The sequence below is a fragment of the Strix uralensis genome, chromosome 10, assembly GCF_047716275.1.
Source record: "Strix uralensis isolate ZFMK-TIS-50842 chromosome 10, bStrUra1, whole genome shotgun sequence".
NCBI classification, from domain to species: Eukaryota; Metazoa; Chordata; class Aves; order Strigiformes; family Strigidae; genus Strix; species Strix uralensis.
The window spans coordinates 13,623,805-13,643,311 of NC_133981.1; the positions used below are offsets into that span (position 1 = coordinate 13,623,805).

The window sequence follows — 19,507 nt, forward strand, 5'->3', positions numbered from 1 at the left end:
ATAAGTACCAAATTCCAGTCCAGTGGAAATGGTTTAAATGACCAGGTTAAAAATATCGTGAATTGGGAGTAAATAAATCAACTGCACAGTTGTTGCTACGGTAATGTTGTTGGAAATCACAATAGTCTATAAACATGAACACATAGGCCCATTTTAAAACAACAATAAGTCTGAGATAGACTTTGACAAAGCCAGGAAATTCAGAGCTTAGGCTGTTACTCATCCCATATTTCAGGTTTTGTTCTGTATCATCGGAATCCAGCTCTAGACACACCAAAATAGCCAGCAAAACTTCGAGGCAGAGAAGCGAGCTTCAGCCTTGGGCTCGAAGCTCCGTTTGTCAGACCTGTGTGCAATCCACATCACCGCATCCCCCAAAGCCCAGCGTGCTGCAAGGTCCTGGGCACCGAGCACACCACCTGGGTGGCTCCAACTGGCATCGAAATGTGATTCCACCTTTGGCTGAAAATCAGGTTATCAGAGGTTTGGCCTTTCTGTAAGCAAATAGGGCCATGCTGGATGGTTGTTAAAATATGGCCAAACCTTTCTGGGCAATTCTGTGCACTGCCGTGTCCTGCCCTTCCTGCACAAGGACACCAACGGCTTCAAGTATCTTCCACAGAAGGACTCCCTGTCCTCTAATGACCCCAGGACATTGTCACCTCTCCCTGCTGCTCTGAGAGATCGACCGCAATGAGGGTGAGAGGCCACAAGCCAAGTAAAGACCTACCTGGGTGGAAACCTCTGTTCGCTCTCCTGAGGTGCCCAAGATCTACAGGGAACATCTGCACTTAACAATTATGTTCCTCAGGTGTCTAAAGTCAGGCTTTTATGAACAGTCAGACATGACAGTCGTATGCACTCAGACCCTATATCTCAACTGGAAGAGCCCTTGTGTCTCACCCAAGGGTGCTGTCCGCTAAGCACTCACTTGCGACGTCAAGGCTCAGCATGTGGCTCATGACAGAGGGCAGCCAAAGGAGGGGATATTGGCATGAATGCACCTCTGTAAGGGAACCGGGGTGGGGTTCCTCCTGCCAGAGCAGTAACTGTATTTTATCATTTGGGGAAATCCCTCTTCAGAGAAGGACAAGTCCCGGGCAGGTGTAAACCAAGGCCAATCGCTGCTTTCCCCGCACACCCCTCCAGGCAGCCGTTGGGGACAGCAAATACTGCAGCTGGGAAGCAGCACCTGAGCACGAGCCCATGGATGTCAGCAGGAAGACCCCCATTTGCACTGTATTTAGGATTGGAACCCATAGCCAAAAGTTTGGTTGAGTCTCAATCTCTGGCAAGCTCTGGCAGTTAACCTGCAGTTCTTGTCCCCATCAGTCACTTCCCTGACTGCTTCACACTCAGGCTGGTCAGGCTGGGTGTCAGCCCTCCACGCAGCACCTCCAGCACCACAAACTTCTTTTTTTTTCCCATCTGATTAAACAGAAACTTCCTGTAACATCATTATTTCTTCCTAAGCTAATCAAAGCTTTTCTCAACCATAAATTAAAGAACCTCAGAACTCAATTACTTTTCAGTAACATCAGTGACAGCAATATTTCACTGGGGGCTACATAATTAGAGTTTCTTCAGGCATCATATTAACATCTAATGAAAAAGATATAGTCAAGGGCATAAGATCAAAGCTCCATCATGACAGATATTTTGATTAAGTAGCATTTTGTTAAAAGATAACAAACCCCAGTTTAATCTCTAACCCATGTCAGGCAGTTTATAGTGTATTCCAAGAATCCCACCTTAAAGACAAAGGTAGGAAGCGTCCCAGAAGCAGAGATTCAGAGGCTAAATTCATACCTCTAAGGATTAAGTCCCTGTCCCACGGGAATCAGTGGGCGTTGCATTATGCCTAAAGGTGTAACAACTCCTTTAGGTCACAGACATGGCACAGCCAATTTGCCAACCCTTTCCTCTCCTTCCAAAACACTGACTGGACAAGTGCACATGTTTGGTGGAAGAGTTCAGTTCTGGACACAGTTATTTTTGACATATTACTTGCAAAAACAGTTTATGATTATCTAAATCAAGAAGTACAACTGCATAAAAATAGTAGAGAAACCTGTCAACATGGCATGCAATGTATTTTTTTCAGTTTTACTTACTGTCTACTTTCATTTCTTGTTCCATTTTCAAAGGCTTGGAGCAGAGATGATCCTGTCCCAGCAATCTCCTCTAGAATACATTGTTTTCTGCAAATTCTGTGCTCACAGCAATGAAACCCATCCCCCACGAGCCACTCCCCTCTGCCAAACAATGCAGATGTTGGGAATTAATGGATTGATGTCAAAGCTGGACGAAGCAGAAGTTTGCCAGGAAGGAAAGTGCCACACAGCCCATGCACACGATGCTGGCTTCCCAAAGGGAAGCCCCACGGGAGAGGAAGATGTTCAGAAATCACAGAGACTGCACATGGGACCAAATTACAGCCAGAGAGGCATAAAGAGACTAGAAGATCTTTCAGACCCCTTCATGGTACGGTTGAAACCCAGTTGTATGAGGCACAAGATGTATTCACCAGGGGCTCAGCTCGAGGCACCCTTCCCTCTGCAGAGAGGGAGCTGCCTGGGTGCCTGCATGCAGGCAGGTGCCTCTGGAGCATCACAGGAATATTCCATGTCTTCCAAGTTTTTGGTGTTAGCTTTTTTCTAGAATCTAGTATAATTATTAAATACCTGCTAACTTCGGTGTAGATGCTAGAGAAGACATCACCAGTGCTTCATTCAGTGCCTTTTTCTTGCCAAACTGTGTGCAAGCCCTGTACGTTACCGAAGTCGAGTCCCCATGGAACACGATAGCTATGCAATGAGCTAATGACTGCACGGTCACTGAGTTATCCTCAGCTTTCCTACCTTCCTCTCGGGTATCTCATGGCTGTGTTTTCTCCACTTGCTCTCCCCAAGCCTATCATCAGCCCTTGAGAACAGGGAGGGAGCAGCATGATGCTGTTAAGCTTATAAGCCGGTGACTATGGTCTCCGAAACCAGCTAACAAGAGGCTTTGGCCAGTTAGTTGACGATCATAAATTATGAAAAGAGCCTGGTTTTAAGAGATGTCCCTACTCAACAGACCTTACCTCTCGTAGTCATTCTTGTAGTTGAAAGGCTGCTATCCACTTGAATAATCAGAAGAGAAGGTTTGCACACCAATACACTGGGCTGCCACGCAAGTATCTGTGAGAACGCAGGTGATTTCCTCAGAGTTTGTCAAAAGGACCAACTTCTGTCCCAACATCATGGTCTGCAAAAGCCTGAGCTTTCACTCTGAGGTATTTCCGTGCATGGGCTCTAACAGCGGGAGAAGGGTTTGCTTCTCTGCAGTGATTTGTCCACCCATATTGTTGTGTGAATAACTCAGTTAATGCTGCAGGGGAGTGACTGTGCTGGTAGCGGCACAATGGGGTCCTGTCAGCTGGAGAGAGGTGTCCTTTTAGTCCAGTATTTAGCTCCAAATGTAGATGCAGCTGTTGATCCATCACAGCAGCAGCTGGAGGAGCTGTCATCCCTTTGGGTCCTTTCAAGTTAAATTGTGCAACTATTGATAATAACATTTCTTTTTTTAATTTTCTTTAAAGCTTAAATCAATAGCTTAAGCATCCTAAATACATTCAGGGCTCCAACTACACCATGCTACTTGCAAGGTTTGAGCCTTCTCGTATCTACTGGGGCTTCAGAACTTGCCAGGGGAGCCCACAGAGGCCATCAGCAAAGTCTTACAGTGTGCCAGCTCCAGCCCTGACAGCCCCTGAGCTGGCAGGGGCAGCAGAAGGGGCAGGGCCTGACTGTGGTTATTAACACCAGATTATCCTTTTCCCATCCAAGTCCAAACCTGTCTCAGTAACTGCCTAATTGGATTTCATGTTAATAAAGCCCATTAGCCACATGTGTCCAGAGGGGCTCTGCTCTTTGTCACCGTGTCTGTGCGGTATGGCAGGCAGCGTTAATCACGTTAGCAGGGTGCTGCTGCAGCCCAGAGCTGGAGCCAGTTTCTTAAAAATACAAAGAAAAGTGATAAGGGGCAGGCAGGGAAGACCTGCCCTCCAGAGTAGCTCTGGAGAGCCGCACAAATCCTCCTCCTCCACAGCACCAGGGCTACCAGGGGAGCTAACCAGGGGAGCTAACCACTGCAGTCTTCCGAAGGGCAGCTGGGCTGTGACATGAACCTCAAGCCCTGAGTGTTGAAGCCTTTTGTAATGACAGGCAGGTGAGATTTGCTTTTCCATTCACAGTGGCATGCTGCAAATTTGGACAGAGGAGACTGGCAGCTTCGTTTGGAGATATAATTAACGTAGCTAGGACTGTCAACACCACAAATGCAAGCTGGTTTTAATTATGTTCAGACAGTTTATGCAAGGACAGCCTCCGACACAGTTATGTTCAGCCGTGCAAATGACGCCAGAGAACAGAAATTTATCACTCAGCTTAAGAGGGCTGCGGGTAGGTGAGTCAGGATGCCAGTGTGCCAGTTCCCCAGGTCAGCACCCACCCCATTGTCCCCCAGCAGAACTTCTCCGCACAGCTCTCACAGGGGGCACAGGATGAACACCGGAACAGAAAGGAAAATTAATTCCCTTTAGCAAGGCAGCGTGCAGAGCTTCTCTGGTACAGACATTGCTGTCATTTTCCCTGAGCCATCCAGCACCACTGAGCTGCACTGTCTGCTGAGAGCTTGACATCCCAGCATGAACTTACAGCCACACAGCCCCAGCGTACACCATTGCATAGTCTGCCTGACAGGTACTGCCTGACAGCTACAGCCATACGTGATGCCAAGCTGATGTTGTCAAACACCAGGACATTTGACAAGCATCTTTACAATTCCACGCTGACTGTCTAGCTATAAAGCATTATTTAGGCCTGTGCTAGGTGCTTACTGCTGGCCTTCATGCTTTGTTGGAGAGACACTTTTGGGAAGCACTTTTCTATTTTTGATTATTGTCTCAGAGACTCTGAAATCTGTCAACAGTAGAATTATTCTGTGTAGTTTTTAAAAGAGCTCAAAACCATAACTGTTTAGGAGTGTTCACACCCTTAAATGTATGTGAATAGCATGATACAAAGGAAAACAAAGCTGTACCAAAGGGCCTGTTGGATCATGATAACATTGTTACGGAATTGTCCCTTTTCACTGGAAAAAAACCAAGCTACAAAAAAAAAAAACAACCCACAAACCAGAGCAAAGGAAAATCTTGATTCTGTGGAACAGGATAATGGGTTATGCTTAACAGCATTAAACAAGGGGATGTGGGGATTATAATATGCAATTAGAAAAGTGACATGGCTGTAGTTATCTATGAGCAAGCTGTCATCTTGCCCAGCCCCCACAACCGAGGATCAGAGCAGAGGGTATGTGCCAGTGCCATTTCTGAAAAGTAGGCAAGCATCGCTTACAGAAGGTCACAGTAAATTTTAGATGAGTTGTTAAAGCTTGGAGAGAGTCAGTGGCCTAGGAAGCAAGCGGCAGCTCTGGACTAAGGCTACGAGCAAACCAACAGACACATGTGTTAACACTGCTGCCAGCACACAGGACTTTGATCAAGAAAATTCAGTAGCAGAAATAGCATCCTGCGTGGTCTTTCAGAAATCTACCCCTAACTACTAATGAAATCTCAAACCTTCCCTGAAAAAAGAGTGGAGTTGTGCTTTTGCCTAATGGAAAGCATGAGCGACATGGGAAGAAAAGGGATGGCACCAGAGCTGGGCCAGGGATGCTGACAATATCTTCTCCACTTGAGAAGGGGGATGTGGAGCTGTGAGCGCTGCTGTTCTGTGCTTGGGAGACCAAACGTACAGACCCTCAGTGGGGACAAGCATACAGAGCCTCCTCAGCCCCCGCGTGCCAGAAATCCTGTTTATTCAGTTTCCAAAAGGGCTGCCTTTGACCTGAGCAGCCCAGGGCTGGGCTGGGTGGACTATGGCCACCCATCACCCCTCAACACTGCAGCATGGCTTGGGTTTGTGTCTCAGAGGACAGCAGCAGAACTGATGCTTCCTGAGCCACAAACTGAATTAAGCCTATTTTAAGCAGAAAGACCAACAAAAAGCTCATGGGTGGGTAGGAAGGTGCATTCAGCCCCAAGGGAAGCCCAGAGAGGGTCTTCTCAAGCAGTTTCAGCACCTGGCAACAGCAGTAGGTCTGTCTGGTAGTTTGCACCCAGGTCCTACAAAGAGAAAAAACACACAACACTATAGTTTCAGAAATCCTTCTTTTTCATCTCAAAGCAGGAGCAGATTTGGGCATTTTACTGCATCAGCCCCAAAGGGATGAAGACCCTGATCTTGTTGTGCAAGATGCACATCTTCTTGTGCTGTCCTCAGGATGCCCAGCTCCCCCAACCCTGCTTCATCCCCCACTTGCTTTTGGGGTGGTTTCTCACAAGATAAAGCTGGCAGGTCCCCGTAAACATCTGCAAGTGAATGCGCTTGGATATTATAGGGCACAATCTTCTGCTTCCTCATATCCCACAAAAATATAGGATGAAGCCAACAGTCCCATCAGTTCAGCATATGCCTCTCTCATGGGATTTTCAGAAATACTTAGTGAACTAAATATGATATTTCAACGCAAAACCATAAGGGAGAAATAGAAGGTTTTACACTTTTATCCATCCTCTAGTGTCAACTCCAAACAGCTTTGCACTAAGCCATTGCTTCCTGCTCCACAGAATTAACACAAGTAGGGAAGATAGACCTAAAGAAATACTCCACAATTTACTGTTGCACTGATAAAAACAGAGCCTTTATGCTGTACTGGTAGGTGACAGTTACTGTATGTGCTACAAGAAAATTGGGAAAAGAATATCTGGTTAATCTAAAGGGAATGAATAATTATTGATCTGCTACACTGCTCAACAATAAAGTTGAAGGTCTGCACAGAAATTAGTTTCCTGTAATTCCTTCACTTCTATTAAACAACTAAGATCAAAAAATCAGTTTAAGTTTCTCCAGAAGCAAATTTTTCCAACCAAAAACTTGCTCATAGTCACACCCCCTCCCAATTTTGCTCAAGCTCAAGGCAAACACTGCATTTTCTAAAGAGTTTTATCCCTTCATAAAGCATTCACCGTTCTGTTTTAAATCTAGGTGCTTTTTAATGGAAAAAATTAAGATTTAGAATGAAAAACCTGACTCCTGCTCTCATCTTGTAGTTTGAAATTGCTCTTCAGAGGTGACTCAAGTTCCCTTCCTCCAGCCCTTCCTTCCCTCCCTGCTCTGGGTGTTCATCATTCAGCAGAAAGATTTACCTGGCTTCGGCTCTCGGCAGGACCAGACCACCCTCACATGATGGCACAACAACATTTTCCTGGGTAATCCTCTGCATAGACTTGCTTTTCATTACCGAAGACATAGTAGGAATATGCCTTCCCTTTCCATTCATATTCAATCTTAGTGAGGGGAATTAGCTCAATACCATGTTTCTGCAAGAAGGAAAAAAAAAAAAAGTATTTTTTTAACTACCTCTGATTGTAATCCAAGGGACATTGGTGTATGAGATGCATTTTGAGGTCTATTTTATTTAATGGTGGTACTGGATGGATTGGGATGATCTCCCAGGGGTTGGGGAAGGATGAGAAGAGCACCTGCAACAGGGTGAGCAAAACCAAACGTCAGCTGATTTTCGAAGGCCAGAGGTTTTGGTGCAGGCTCACATCTTGAGCTGGGAGGGTTTTAACCCCAAAGCAAAGTCCTTATGGATTAGAGGATACTGACCCATGACCAATGCTCCCCTGCTGTGTTGTGTGATGGTTGGACACGTCTGTTTTACACACAGATTTGGGGAGAAGAGGCCCCCACCTGGTATTTGATCCCCTTGCAGTCCCTCCACAGGAGGCTCAGTCCCCAGATGCGTCCTTACCTGTCTCAGTATCCGTGTCTCTTCTGACACCTGCATTTGATGCAGGGCAATGCAGGACTCAGCGCCCCGTGCGATGGGCTGGGGGAAGCTCAGAGGAGTCACCTGCCAGGTGAGACAGAGGATGCACTTCAGCACCCAAGAGACGCTTTCCAAACAAATTAAGGTGAAATCCTCACAGAGATGCAACACACATGCCTTAACTTCTGTTTATCATGAAAGACAAATATTGACCATCTATGTGCTCCTTGGCATATACTTTATGTACAAGCCTTTCCCCAGAGACAATCATTTCACTCATTTGAATTGCAGCAGCTCACCTGCAGGACTGTGCAAGCAGCATCTTGGAGCACTAGCATCCCTCGGCCCCAGGGGGCAAAGCCAGAAAGCTGCACCCAAGGAGGGTCCCAACCCTCCCCTGCTCCCACCATCACCGATGACTCGTCAACACCATCTCCTCAGGCCCAACCTGCAGAGCCACATCTTTCTGAATCTCTACATCTGAAGATCCATAATTCTGGTTTGCAGCTCAGGTTTGTCCCTCTTAATGACCAACCTGTGTAGGTATTTCTAACATCTAGGCAGGCTCTAAGCACCCACGAGGATCCAGTGAGATTTATGAAAGACTCCATGTTATACAGCCACTGGAAAACTGCTGTCACATTTTCCTACTAACAAATAGTGAAACTCTCCTATATAAATTATGCCATTTATACCTACTCAATTTCTGCATCTGAAAATTACTTTACGGTTAGAAGAAAGTTCACAACTACGTCAGTGTGTTCTGTAGCTTCCAGACAATTAACGGAGCTGCTGAATTAATGGGCAGATTACCAAGTCGTGTTCCTCACTGAAGAGCTCCTTCCCTGTCACCTCCTGGAAGCGGGACAGAGGAAACCCCTGGTTCTTGTCGACAACGTATTCTGCAACACTGTTCTTCCTGGGGGAAAGAGCAGGGTGAGCTCTGAGCCGCCCTCCCCGCTCGGGGGCTGCAGCGGGGCACGCCAAGGACAGATGTCTCAGGCTCCCTCCACCCCTTTAGCCAGAATTCGGCTGCACATGGAAATTGCTCTTTGGTGTTTAAGCTCTCCCCCTCTGTGAAACCTGGTGCCAGGCACAAGGCACATCTCCCCAGGCAGAGGGGAGGTGGGAACCGCCAGCCGCTGCCCAGCCAGGTACCCCCAGCTCCCACAGGGACAGGGCAGCCCCCCCTCCCCTCACTCATGGCCTGTGCAGGAACCCACACAGCCTGCACCCAGGAAGGAAAAGAAGTTGCAAGACTCAAGTGGTGGAGAATGACCAAGCAGTACCCCAACACCCACCAGCACATGCGGACATGCCTTCTGAGAACAGTACTGAAGTCACCTCGTTTAGCATGCTGGGTTATTTTTACTAAACACAACCACTCAGGGCCTGAGTATTAATTTTTTTTTCTGTCTAATTCTACCAGCTTTGCACCTTCCCTGTCTCTGAATGTTTTGAAGGCAGGTACAGTAAACACTGTCATTTCACATTGCATAGCTAAGCCTAGCAGAGCAGCCTGGCTTACAATGCACTTTGTTTTTCCTCTAAATTACAAAATCTTCACCTTTTCCTTGAACACCAGCACTACCAGCAGCAGCATGAGTAGCCTGTCTGGTCCCCGGAGCAGGCTGCTCTGGCTGAAGGTGTGACACCACGCCGAGGGGCTCCAGTCCCAGTATGACAGCATGACACCCACCCGCTCGGCTTCGCTGGGCTCCCACTCACCAGGTTATGGACAGCTCGGAGTGGAAGAGCAAGAGGCCCTTTGTGTCGCACCGGGCACAAGGCACGCGGCCCTCCCCATGGCAGGAGAAGCACCTGCACAAGGAAAACCACATGAATTTGGGTGGTTGGTGTGAGCACCAGCAGAGAGGAAGCGTGCCCAGCCCACAGCCCTGTGTCCCTCTGTGCTGCACCTCACCAGTGCCACGGAGCGACAGCGGGGAGAGAGGAGCTGAGCAAACCGAGTGTTGGCAGCTGTGCACTCAGGTATTAACTCTAAAGGGGAAAAAAAATCCCTACGTCTTGCCTAGTGAATGTCTCTGCAGAGGAAAGAACAGATTTACAGATTTCTTTTGACTGGGGAAATCAGGCATTAAAATGGCGTAATTCGTTAATAACAATCTGCACAGGGCGGGTATAAAGCCAGCTCTCATGACGGATCCTGTGTGTTACCAAGCCACCATGTCCTGGGGCTTTGTCTGTGTTTGTAAAGCACATTGCAAGCTCGGCACACATGCTCTAATTTTCTGTTAGAAACAGGTTTTTTGTGCCCCCCCCCCCCCCCCCATACACTGATGTGTCTTCTTCATTTAGCTGGGTTTGCAGATAGCATCTATTTGTTCACCTCCACTGTCAGAGAGAAAACAAGCTCCTAGTAACCAAGCTGCCACTTGGATGGTATTTGAGTTTTTCCTACCTTATCCATCCTGAACCGTTACAATGTAGGCAATGACTAGAAATGTCATCACCACTAGTGCATCTACCACTTCCTCCACAGAAAATACAGGTACGCTACATGCAGAAAGAAAACAAAGAATAAAAAACATTAATAAAAGAATAATTCTCTCATTTATAATCACTGAGGTCGATTTTCTGAATACCACCAGTTCAGTGAGGCCCAGAGAGCAGTCCCACGCGGATAAGCAGAACTGAGCAGGGGCTGTTACTCATCCCCGTGCAGGGAGCATACGTACATGTATCTGTTTCAGGACTTACATTCCACGGTTCAGGAGCTTCCCCTGCCAGCCCTCTGCCCCTGCAGCAATTTCATGCCTCAATTTTGCCTTCACAATAAGTCTCCTATATCCAGCCAAGCACTTAATTGCTGAGAGCAGGGAGCAGCGTGCAGCTTGCCCTTGGCAGCACAGCTCCCTGTGCCACTGACACTGCTCTGCAGGGCATTCGTAACTCCATTAGAGGAAAGAGGCTGTTTATGACCTGGTACCCAGCTCCCCCGTGCTGGGGGCTCCCTGCCATCCCCATTTGCCCGTGCCATGGCCACCGGCACAGCTCGGCCGGTCTCTGCCTGCCCGGCTGCCTGTTCTGCTCTTAGATGCTGGGGTCAGGCAGGGATTGCAATGGGGGGCGAGAGTGCTCTGCAGGGATCCTGGCACCAAGCATCCTGCTATCCCTCAGCACCAGCAAGGGCAATTCCTCATTATAATTTGACCCAGAGAATGAGATCTCACCTGCCCATGCTGCCCAGAGGCTGTATTTGGGCAAGCTTGGGCAGCCCTCCTGGAGGAACAAGACCAAGCCCGTCCTGTCACAAGGGTGACCAATCACCCATCGCATCCCACCACCTCTTCGGGCACACTTTGTTTAAAAGCAGCTAGCCCAACGAGCATTTCAGCGTTTCTGACCCCATGGATTGATTATACAGGCAGCTCTCCCAAGAAGAGGCCTGGCAGAACCCTGCACCCTGCCAGGATGAGATGCTGTGACCACCTCTATCCCTGGCCCACTTGCCCCAGGGACAAGTCATTCCTTTTGCCAGACATCCCCTCCTCACTTGCACACACACCTACTCCTCCAAACAGCCAAAAAACAGCTTCTCATCCAAACCCAGCACTAAAATAACATTGGATGCATATTTACACTAAAAAACTAAAAACTGAGCTGACTACAGATGGGCAGTTAACTAAAATAATATTTACAGATATAAGAAAAGCACTTTCAGTGGGAAACTGTTTCGTATTAGTCCTTATCAACACCTCAGCACCACTCTCACATGATGGACCTTCAGGCACGTCCTGACACTCTCTACTCCAGCCATCAGCACTAAAACCTCACTATTGACATTGTTGCTTTATCTTTCCATCTCGGTGCAACCCATACGAAGGAACACTGGCATGGCAACCAGGCTCTGTCCAAAACCTCCTAGTTCCCTCATTAGGGAAAACCTAACTGCATTTCTAACTTTACTGAGGTGCCTTTATTTCATTTTTCCAGATGCTCTGTGTTTCCCTGGAATTCCCTGTGGAATGGTTTTAATACATGACCAGGTTTTCAGTTTAGGGTGTTAGTAGTTTTGACCCAATTCAGCATAAATTAGGTCTTGTTTTTCTCAAAGAAAATGGGGTCAGATTTAACTCCAGCTGATAAAATTTTCCAGAGATTTATAGGTTTTGAATCAGCCCCATAATCTTCAGTTCTTAAACTGCTGTACAGTGATTTATGCCTCTTCCCTCACACTTTCCTCTTTGTTCTGCAAAACCCGTCAGAGATGTATGGTAGCTTTCTCCTCTTGGAAAGCAGAGGAAACTTGTTTCATCATCCCATAATAAACTCCCGATGTTGTATATCCCCTCCACTTGGGAGAACGATTGCAAAGGCAGCATCCAAGAGACCTGGAAGAGAGATCCTGCCTTGTCTTCACACAACAAAGTTCTGTGCTCATCCCGCAGCTCAGGAAAAGAAAGGGGATGACAAAGGAGGTTAGCTGGCAACACGCACTTTTTGACAGTATTTTTAAAATACACGTTTTGTTCTCTCTCACAGTGGAGACAATATCCAGAGCAACCCCGCGAGGATCCCAGGCCAGCGTACCGTGCCACGTCCTCCACACGTGCCGCATGGGGCCCAACCAGCTCCGGAGCAGCTGGGACAGCCCTGGAAGCCAAGGAGAGGGAGCAGGGCTGTCACCGCTGGGCGCGGGGCCTGGCCACTGCTCACTGCCAAACGCCTTTATTAAACCTGTCTCGCTATAACCTCGCTCTGCAGATCATCTTGGGTCTAGAAGAGCCGGAGATAGAGAGGGCTAAGGGCTGTGGCGTAGCCCCCATGCCCGCTCAGACCCGGCACAGGTACTGGAGGGAGCAGGATTGGGCCTGGCTGGGAGTCTCTCTTCCCTACAGTCTGGACAACCTGCCCGAGGATGCTCTGGCCCCAGCACTGAATGGGAACAGGAGCTGGCCAGGTGGTCTCTCCAGACTAGCTGCACTCAGCCAAACCCCAGTTAGGATAGGTTTTTCTGCCCGATTTTGTTTGTTTTATCCCAGGAGTAAAAGTAGTTGGGCTTTGTTCTTTTGGGTGGGTACAAATAATTTTTCATGGCAACTTGCCCACTCAAAATGCACACTCCAGACTATTTCAAGCAGTAAAAGCAGGGCTTTGCCAAAATCAAGTGCTAATCCTTTATCTGAAGCTATTAAAATACTATCATTAGTTCAAGCAGAAAAACAATGCTTCCTGCCAGAACCAGAGTTATCTTTTCTTATCATTAAATCATGAAGGGAAGAAGAAATAAATAGAACGGTACACCAAAAAAATGGTTGTTCTAATGAGTAAAAATAACTCTGTCAAAATAGGTACATGTAGCAGATACTTATCCAAAAATACAGAACTGAATAGAATAGTCCGGTGGATTTAAAATGAATAAGTACCCTGTGCCATGCCAGACGCTGCAGAAGAGCAGCCTCAGGCAGCTCACCTGGACCCTGTAGGTGTGGGGCACTGGCAGATGCATCTCGTAGTCAGCAAACAGAGGAGGGGGGTCCACGGCCACGTCCCAGAGCTCCGGGGGCACCGCTACCTCCGGAGAGTCCACAAACCCACCTGGGGTGGGGGAACAAGGCAAGATGGTAGGGACATGGGGAACCTGCCTGGATGCCCCTCAGCACCCAGAGCCGCCTTACTGGCAATGGGGACAGCCACTGCCACCTCCACCACCCACAAAAGGACAGCCCAAACTGTGCCAGCTCCCCGGTGCCCCCCTCGCCTCTATTTTGGTTGTAGCTCTTTCCTAAGAAGCTGAGCCCTGTCCCCCAAACACCACCAGTTGCAGAGACTGGACACATGCCAGGGACTGGACATCAGCAAATCCAGCAGAGCTGGCAGGAGGAAGCACCCATCACCCCTCACAGCCCAGGCTGGGTGCAGGGATGGGAGAGCTCGTTGGGTCCTGCAATCCCTGCACACAACATCTTTGACTTTTTCTTTGGAGAAAGCCCTGCTGAGTGACCCAGAGTTGGGAGAGAGGGGCAGTTTTTCCCTGTCCTGCATGGCCCCAGGACAGTCAGCTGCCCAGGGACACCAATCGGCTTACCCCTGTAGGGCTCGCTGGCTGGAAGAGTGCTCCTGCTCTCGGTGAACGTTTGCAACCAGTACTGGCAAAATCAAATGAGAATTAAGGGTGACAGGGAGCCTGCTGGAAGGGGACAGAGCTGTGGGCTGAGCCCCACTCCCCACCAACACCAGCAGGACTGGAACCAGTTCCTGTGTTGCATCCACCAATGTTCTGGCAGCTGGGAAAGAACAAAAATCAGAACTGGCTCTTGCTTTGCCGAGAGGCTGCCTCGGCGCAGGCCGGCACATGGCCGTCCCTGTCCGACAGAGGAGTGGCAACGAGCATCCCATGTCCCCAGCCCTGCTGGCTCCTGGCACATGTGTTCAGTCCCAGGACAGATGCTGGCGTGCAGTGCTGCTAACCACAGCCTGCAGTCCTCTGCGGAGTCCTCACGCTTACTGAAGAAAGCAGGGTGAAATTATTATTTTTTTTTTAACTGTGGCAACATAACACAAGCTGAAAGCTCAAGAATTTTTCATTTTATGTCACACACCTCAAAAACATATCTGAAGTAATTTCTTAGTGCAGTGGGTCAAGGTATAAACCTACCACACAGCTGTGCATACAACATCACCTCCTTACTCGGTATGTGTTCATCACAGCCAGGCTCCGGACCACCATGTGTTTTGCTGGGGCAGTCCTATAGCAGCATTTGTTGGTTGCAAACTGTACGAAGGCATCTTTGGCTTCATCCTCAGATATATATAAGATGCTGGGGAAAAAAAATGAAATCAGGTAGTTTGAAAATGCATAGTTGATGTGATCTCCTGAAAGTTTTTTATTTACAAGGGAAAAAAATATTAAAAGACCAGTCAAGATTCATTAGCAATTTCCATGCTTCATTTAAAGTTGTGCACATCGAGGTGGTTTCTTTTATAGGCTAAATCATTGTGATTTTCCCTAAGAGCAGAGCCCCCAGTCTCAGCAAAGAGCTGGTTTAAAGGTCTGTCACTAAGCAACCAACATTCAGTGCGCCTGAGCCTGCGTTTGCTTGTCATCACCCCTTACAGCCCTTCGCACAAGCAGGGCTAATCTCACCGATCGGTTTTAATGAGACAGTAGGCAATGTCGGAGGAAGGTGCTCACCTCCTCCCACAGCACCCGGTGCCGGCGCTGGGACTGCCACGGCTCTATGGCCAACATCTCCCTTTCCATTGGAGGCAGAAAATGACCTGCCATATCTTTGAATGTGTTTCAACAACAGATGAAAAAGGTGGTTTACCTCTCTTCTGCTTGAAACGACACAATTTTTGGAGGGGACAGCGTGGAAAAGCATTCACTGCCTGGAAAGAAACAGGAAGGCAAGATTGCTGCTGACTTGCAACACTATTGCTTAATGTCATGAGCCAAGTTCCCTCTTGTAGAGAGGGTGATTTGCTCCTTTACTCCCACCTCACCTTCCCCCCCACCTCGCTCTCACTCCCCATGGCCCTCAGCCCCCACAACCTGTGTGATCCCCGTGCGATGCTGCACCCAGGGCAGGTACCTGTGCCACTGCGCTTTGCACCAGAGCCTACGTCCACCAGCTCCTGGGACAGTGTGAAGGGCTCCACGTTGTGGGGGACACTGGGATCCGCCACGGTGCCTGTGTGAAAGAGGGGGTTCAGAAGCAGTGACAGCTAGAAACACCCCCAAAGCGCCATTACGAACTGCCAGTGGTTTGCAAGGAAGAGGCCCCCAGGAGCACCACGAGCAGCATGTGTGGTGTCCAGCACGACATTTAACGTTTCAGGTGATGAGATCTTTCTTTTCCAGTGGTTCTGCAGTGATGAGGGAGCCTGTCCGAGGGGATGTGCCACCAGCAGGATGCTCTGCGCTGATCAGACATGGCCTGGGATACCCCATGCTTCCCACCACACCGGGGTGCAGAGGCTCAGGAATCACCCATTTGCCCAAAATCCTTAGTCCAGCAGCAGCCTCAGCGGGCACGGCCACCCACAGCAGAGACCATGGAGGGGCTGCAGCATTTCAGGCTGGCAGGCAGGATCAAAGGAAGGGGAAGGCAGGCAGCTGGAAAGCAGCACACAGCCACAGCAGAGAATAAAGGCAAGTCCCAGGCTGCTCACCTTCTCAGCTTTTTCATCCCATCCACTGCTTTGAAATATTGGATAGATGAGAAAAAAGAAATGGCTCTGAAAATGATCTTCCAGGGAAATTTATTCAGGCAGGTTTGTCCAGCTCAGTGCTCTTTTATCAAAATCAGTTGCCAAACTAAGTTACTTTGGTGGTGAGCAATCTCCTCACTGATTTCAAACTCACTCAGAAAACAGTCTGCTGTGAATCAGCCCTCTCCTTCTAATCATCTGGAATAAAGTCACTGTTATATCTTGTGTCCCGCTTTGCCTCCCAGCTCACTCCGTGACACAGCATCCTTTGTTCCAGCGTGACGGGGCAGAGCCCAGTGCCACCAGCACGTCCCTGTGCTGGCAGAAAACACCAGCTCCAAAACCTCTTGCTTTTAGAAGGAACATTTAATTTCCACAATGTCTGCAGCACCCACCCAGCAAACTCTTGGTGTTTCACTCCGCTGTGGATCACGTTGTTGGACTTGTACCAGTTCCCAGCGTTGCGCCCTCTGTCCCACCCTGGCTGGACACCAGCCCAGCCCTCAGCCTCCCTGCACCATGCCAAGCCACTGCAGCCCCATGCCAGGTCCCCCCTTCCTGGCAAGCCCCAATACCCAGCACTGGGGCAACCCCACCACAGAAGAAAGGATACTCTGACATCCGCTCCTGTTGCCAAATCAGAGTTTCACAACATCACCTTCCAGTACACCGTGGCAGGCAGCAGCACCGGCAGCCAACTGGCAACCTATAGCCCTTACCAGAGCACCCTATAGCCCATCCACAGCTCGAGCTGATGACAGGCACAGCAGGGCTGACTGGGGCGGCCACTCCGAAGAGCTTAAGCAGCAGTCCAGTCCTCTGGATTGCTGCCAGTTCTGCCCATACCTGGCTTGTGGGGTGGAGGAGAAGGGTCTGGGCTCCCACAGCTCACCGGATCCTCGTTCCTGCTCAGAAAACAGCATACATACACATCACAAACCAAATCCCTTCGGTAGGCAGGCAGGCTGGGCAGGGAAGCTACAGATTAGTCTGTCCTCTCCTTCAGGCAGCAGCACCAGCAAGGGGTTCTCTCCCTGGTATTTTCAGCTGCGCACTTTTCTCAGAAGATAAATTCTTACATCTTAGAATCTTACCTGTTCAACTCGTCTTTCTCCATCGCTCTCCAAGGACACAGCTAACTTTTGCTTGAGAAATTAACATCTCAGGTTGGTGCGTGGGGCTGGAAACACCACACCAGCTGAGGAAGTTGCGTTAGCAGGGGCCTCCGGGCTCCCATGGGGCCCTGCTGTGGTTTTGGGTCCAGAAAACACAGTTACTTACACCCAGCTTGTGGAGGACAAGGGAACAAAAATGCACGTTTGCAAACAGGACATCTCCAGGATATTAGGGCCTCTGAAAGGACCATCCTCAAAGTCAGATGTAAACTCTCCTTGGCTCCAACAGAGCAGCTCAGACTCTCACCCTCATGCCCACTGTGCCAGCATGTAAACAAACCTGCAGAAGGTATTGTTTAAAGACTGAAATTATTGCAGTTCAGAGAATCGCTTGCTTCCCTTTTACTGCTTGCACACCTACACATCCAGTCCTATTTCTTAAGGGACAAAGGCACGCACAGCACATTTCCCCGGCACCGCTGTTGGCCTTTTTCCCTCTCGCCATCCCCTTCTAGTGAGCCCAAAGCATTTGGCCAGCTGCTCCACACTGCCCAGGCAGGCAGAAGCCAGGATGCTCCACCGCCTGCTCTCAGGAGAGCCTGTCCATGCCAGGCCAGGGGAAACACCCCCAAAATTCAGCTGTTTCCTTTAAGAGGCAAATCAGCAGAGCCAACTTTCCCTAAGGAAAACTGGAGCCAGGGCCGGGCAGAGGATGTTCTTGGGTTGGGCACAGGACGATGCCCTCAGAGTGGGCACAGGACCAGGCTCCCTGGCAGCTCCTCACTAGATGGAGCTCTCTGTTCAGAAACGGCCCCACACACTCGCTGCTAGAAGACAGGATCACCCTCGGTTTCTTTCACCGATGTGTTTATGATAAACTAAATATAATCCTTTTTTTTTTCCACTTGTAGCTCTGCGGAGTAATCTCTTCCCCCACGGCGTAATCGCGATGTCATTAAATTATCACGGAAAAAGTAACAAAGAGCACAAATCTGCCCCGTGCTTCCAAGATGATATTGAAACGCTCCTTGTTTTAAGTTTTGCAGTGCACACCCCGAAATGCATCCATTCTGTCTTCCCTGGACCCCCCCTCTGCAGAGAGCTGGGTAACACGCACGGCCTCATTCAGGGATGCGGGGACAGCGGCGTGACAAGCAGACACAGGATGCAAAGCCTCCTGACCTCTGGAGTTAATCAGGACCTTGAGGCCTCATGTCTATTTTGAAAAAACGTGATGAAAGATTTAAAAGTTTGGTTTCTCCCTGAACCAAAACAAGCCCTCTAGATTCCAGAAAAATAAGGTCAGTCAAATATTTAGGCTTTTCACTATGTGTTATTTGTTATGTAAAGTACAAAATACTCTACTCTGAGGTGGAAAATCATTTCCAAATCAATGTTTGAAGTATTTTGATAGCATTAAAATCCCCCATTTCCAGCTCCTATGGTCTCCCATACTATATTGATCCAAAGTAAAATTCTAGTTAAATAATTCCAGTTTGATAAAATATTTAAGGCTGGCATATCTATTACCAACCTCTATCTTTTATTCAAAGCTCATAGGAGCACATCTATTCTTCAGTCACCTTTATGAAATATTCCTTTCACCTACTTTAAAGAGTCTATACAAAAGCTTTTTAAAAATAAAGGCTATTTAATAAGAGTTCTACACAGGAGAAAGTTTTAACTCTCAGTCCTTACTCTGCACACACTCAAAAGAGATTTTTCTAGAGCTCCTGCACCAACCACCATCGCATTTAAACTGTTCAAAACAAACTCAGGAGTGTTTATAACTTGGTTTTTTTCCCCACTGTTTTCTATTTTCTAAACCAAGTAGAAAATGCCCAGTCATTAGTTTTAGGAGAGATAACACTGCCATCAGCATCAGTTCATTTGTAACGCGTCATAATTCGTTAATGACATTTTAAAGAAAGAAGAGCTGTAGCTGTGTCCATGCGAAAGGAAGGTAAAGCATGCTCCAAAACTGGGGACCAACAGTGCTGAGGATGCCCAAGGTCTTCCCTGGAAGGTGGTGGTGTTGCAGCCCAGCTCTGAAAGGTGCAAACCATCATCTCTTCTCCCACCTCTGGTCAAGATTTGGTGGCTCAGCAGCAATGGAAACCATGCCAACAATGCAGATTGACAAAAAAAAAAGCAGCATTTGGCCCTGAGTCCCTCCAATATTTGTTTTTACTATAAAAGGAGAATTGGACTGTAGATGATACATGGGTTAGCTGATTTAGTTACACAAGTAACTGGGAAAGCAGAGTGTTATGTTTTCAAATGCCCTTTTCTGCTTTTGACAGTTCAAATTCTTTTTAAACTTCACCTCAGGC

At 48.3% G+C, this 19,507-nt stretch overlaps 1 protein-coding gene across 5 annotated transcripts in view; it reads right to left on the reverse strand.

Annotated features, from left to right (window-relative positions):
* The window catches only part of SSUH2 (ssu-2 homolog), a 35,216-nt gene extending 17,892 nt beyond the window's left edge, over positions 1-17,324 (reverse strand). The window contains exons 1-14 of one of the 5 annotated variants that reach the window (XR_012630257.1): positions 17,154-17,324; positions 16,906-16,964; positions 15,441-15,539; positions 15,177-15,237; positions 14,537-14,666; positions 13,934-13,994; positions 13,319-13,443; positions 12,436-12,498; positions 10,304-10,398; positions 9,610-9,702; positions 8,695-8,800; positions 7,864-7,965; positions 7,253-7,426; positions 6,127-6,169 (exon numbers count right to left, since the gene is read on the reverse strand). Coding sequence is in view for 4 of the 5 variants with exons in the window: in XM_074879226.1 (XP_074735327.1) it covers positions 7,286-7,426; positions 7,864-7,965; positions 8,695-8,800; positions 9,610-9,702; positions 10,304-10,398; positions 12,436-12,498; positions 13,319-13,443; positions 13,934-13,994; positions 14,537-14,666; positions 15,177-15,237; positions 15,441-15,539; positions 16,906-16,964; positions 17,154-17,176 (1,158 nt within the window). In the remaining variant the exon portion in view is untranslated. Of the gene's footprint in view, positions 1-2,114; positions 2,185-3,085; positions 3,183-5,181; positions 6,170-7,252; positions 7,427-7,863; positions 7,966-8,694; positions 8,801-9,609; positions 9,703-10,303; positions 10,399-12,435; positions 12,499-13,318; positions 13,444-13,933; positions 13,995-14,536; positions 14,667-15,176; positions 15,238-15,440; positions 15,540-16,905; positions 16,965-17,153 lie in introns of those variants that run through there. The other 4 variants (XM_074879226.1, XM_074879230.1, XM_074879232.1 and 1 more) reach the window with 4 other exon arrangements.
* Between the last annotated feature and the right edge of the window lie 2,183 nt (positions 17,325-19,507).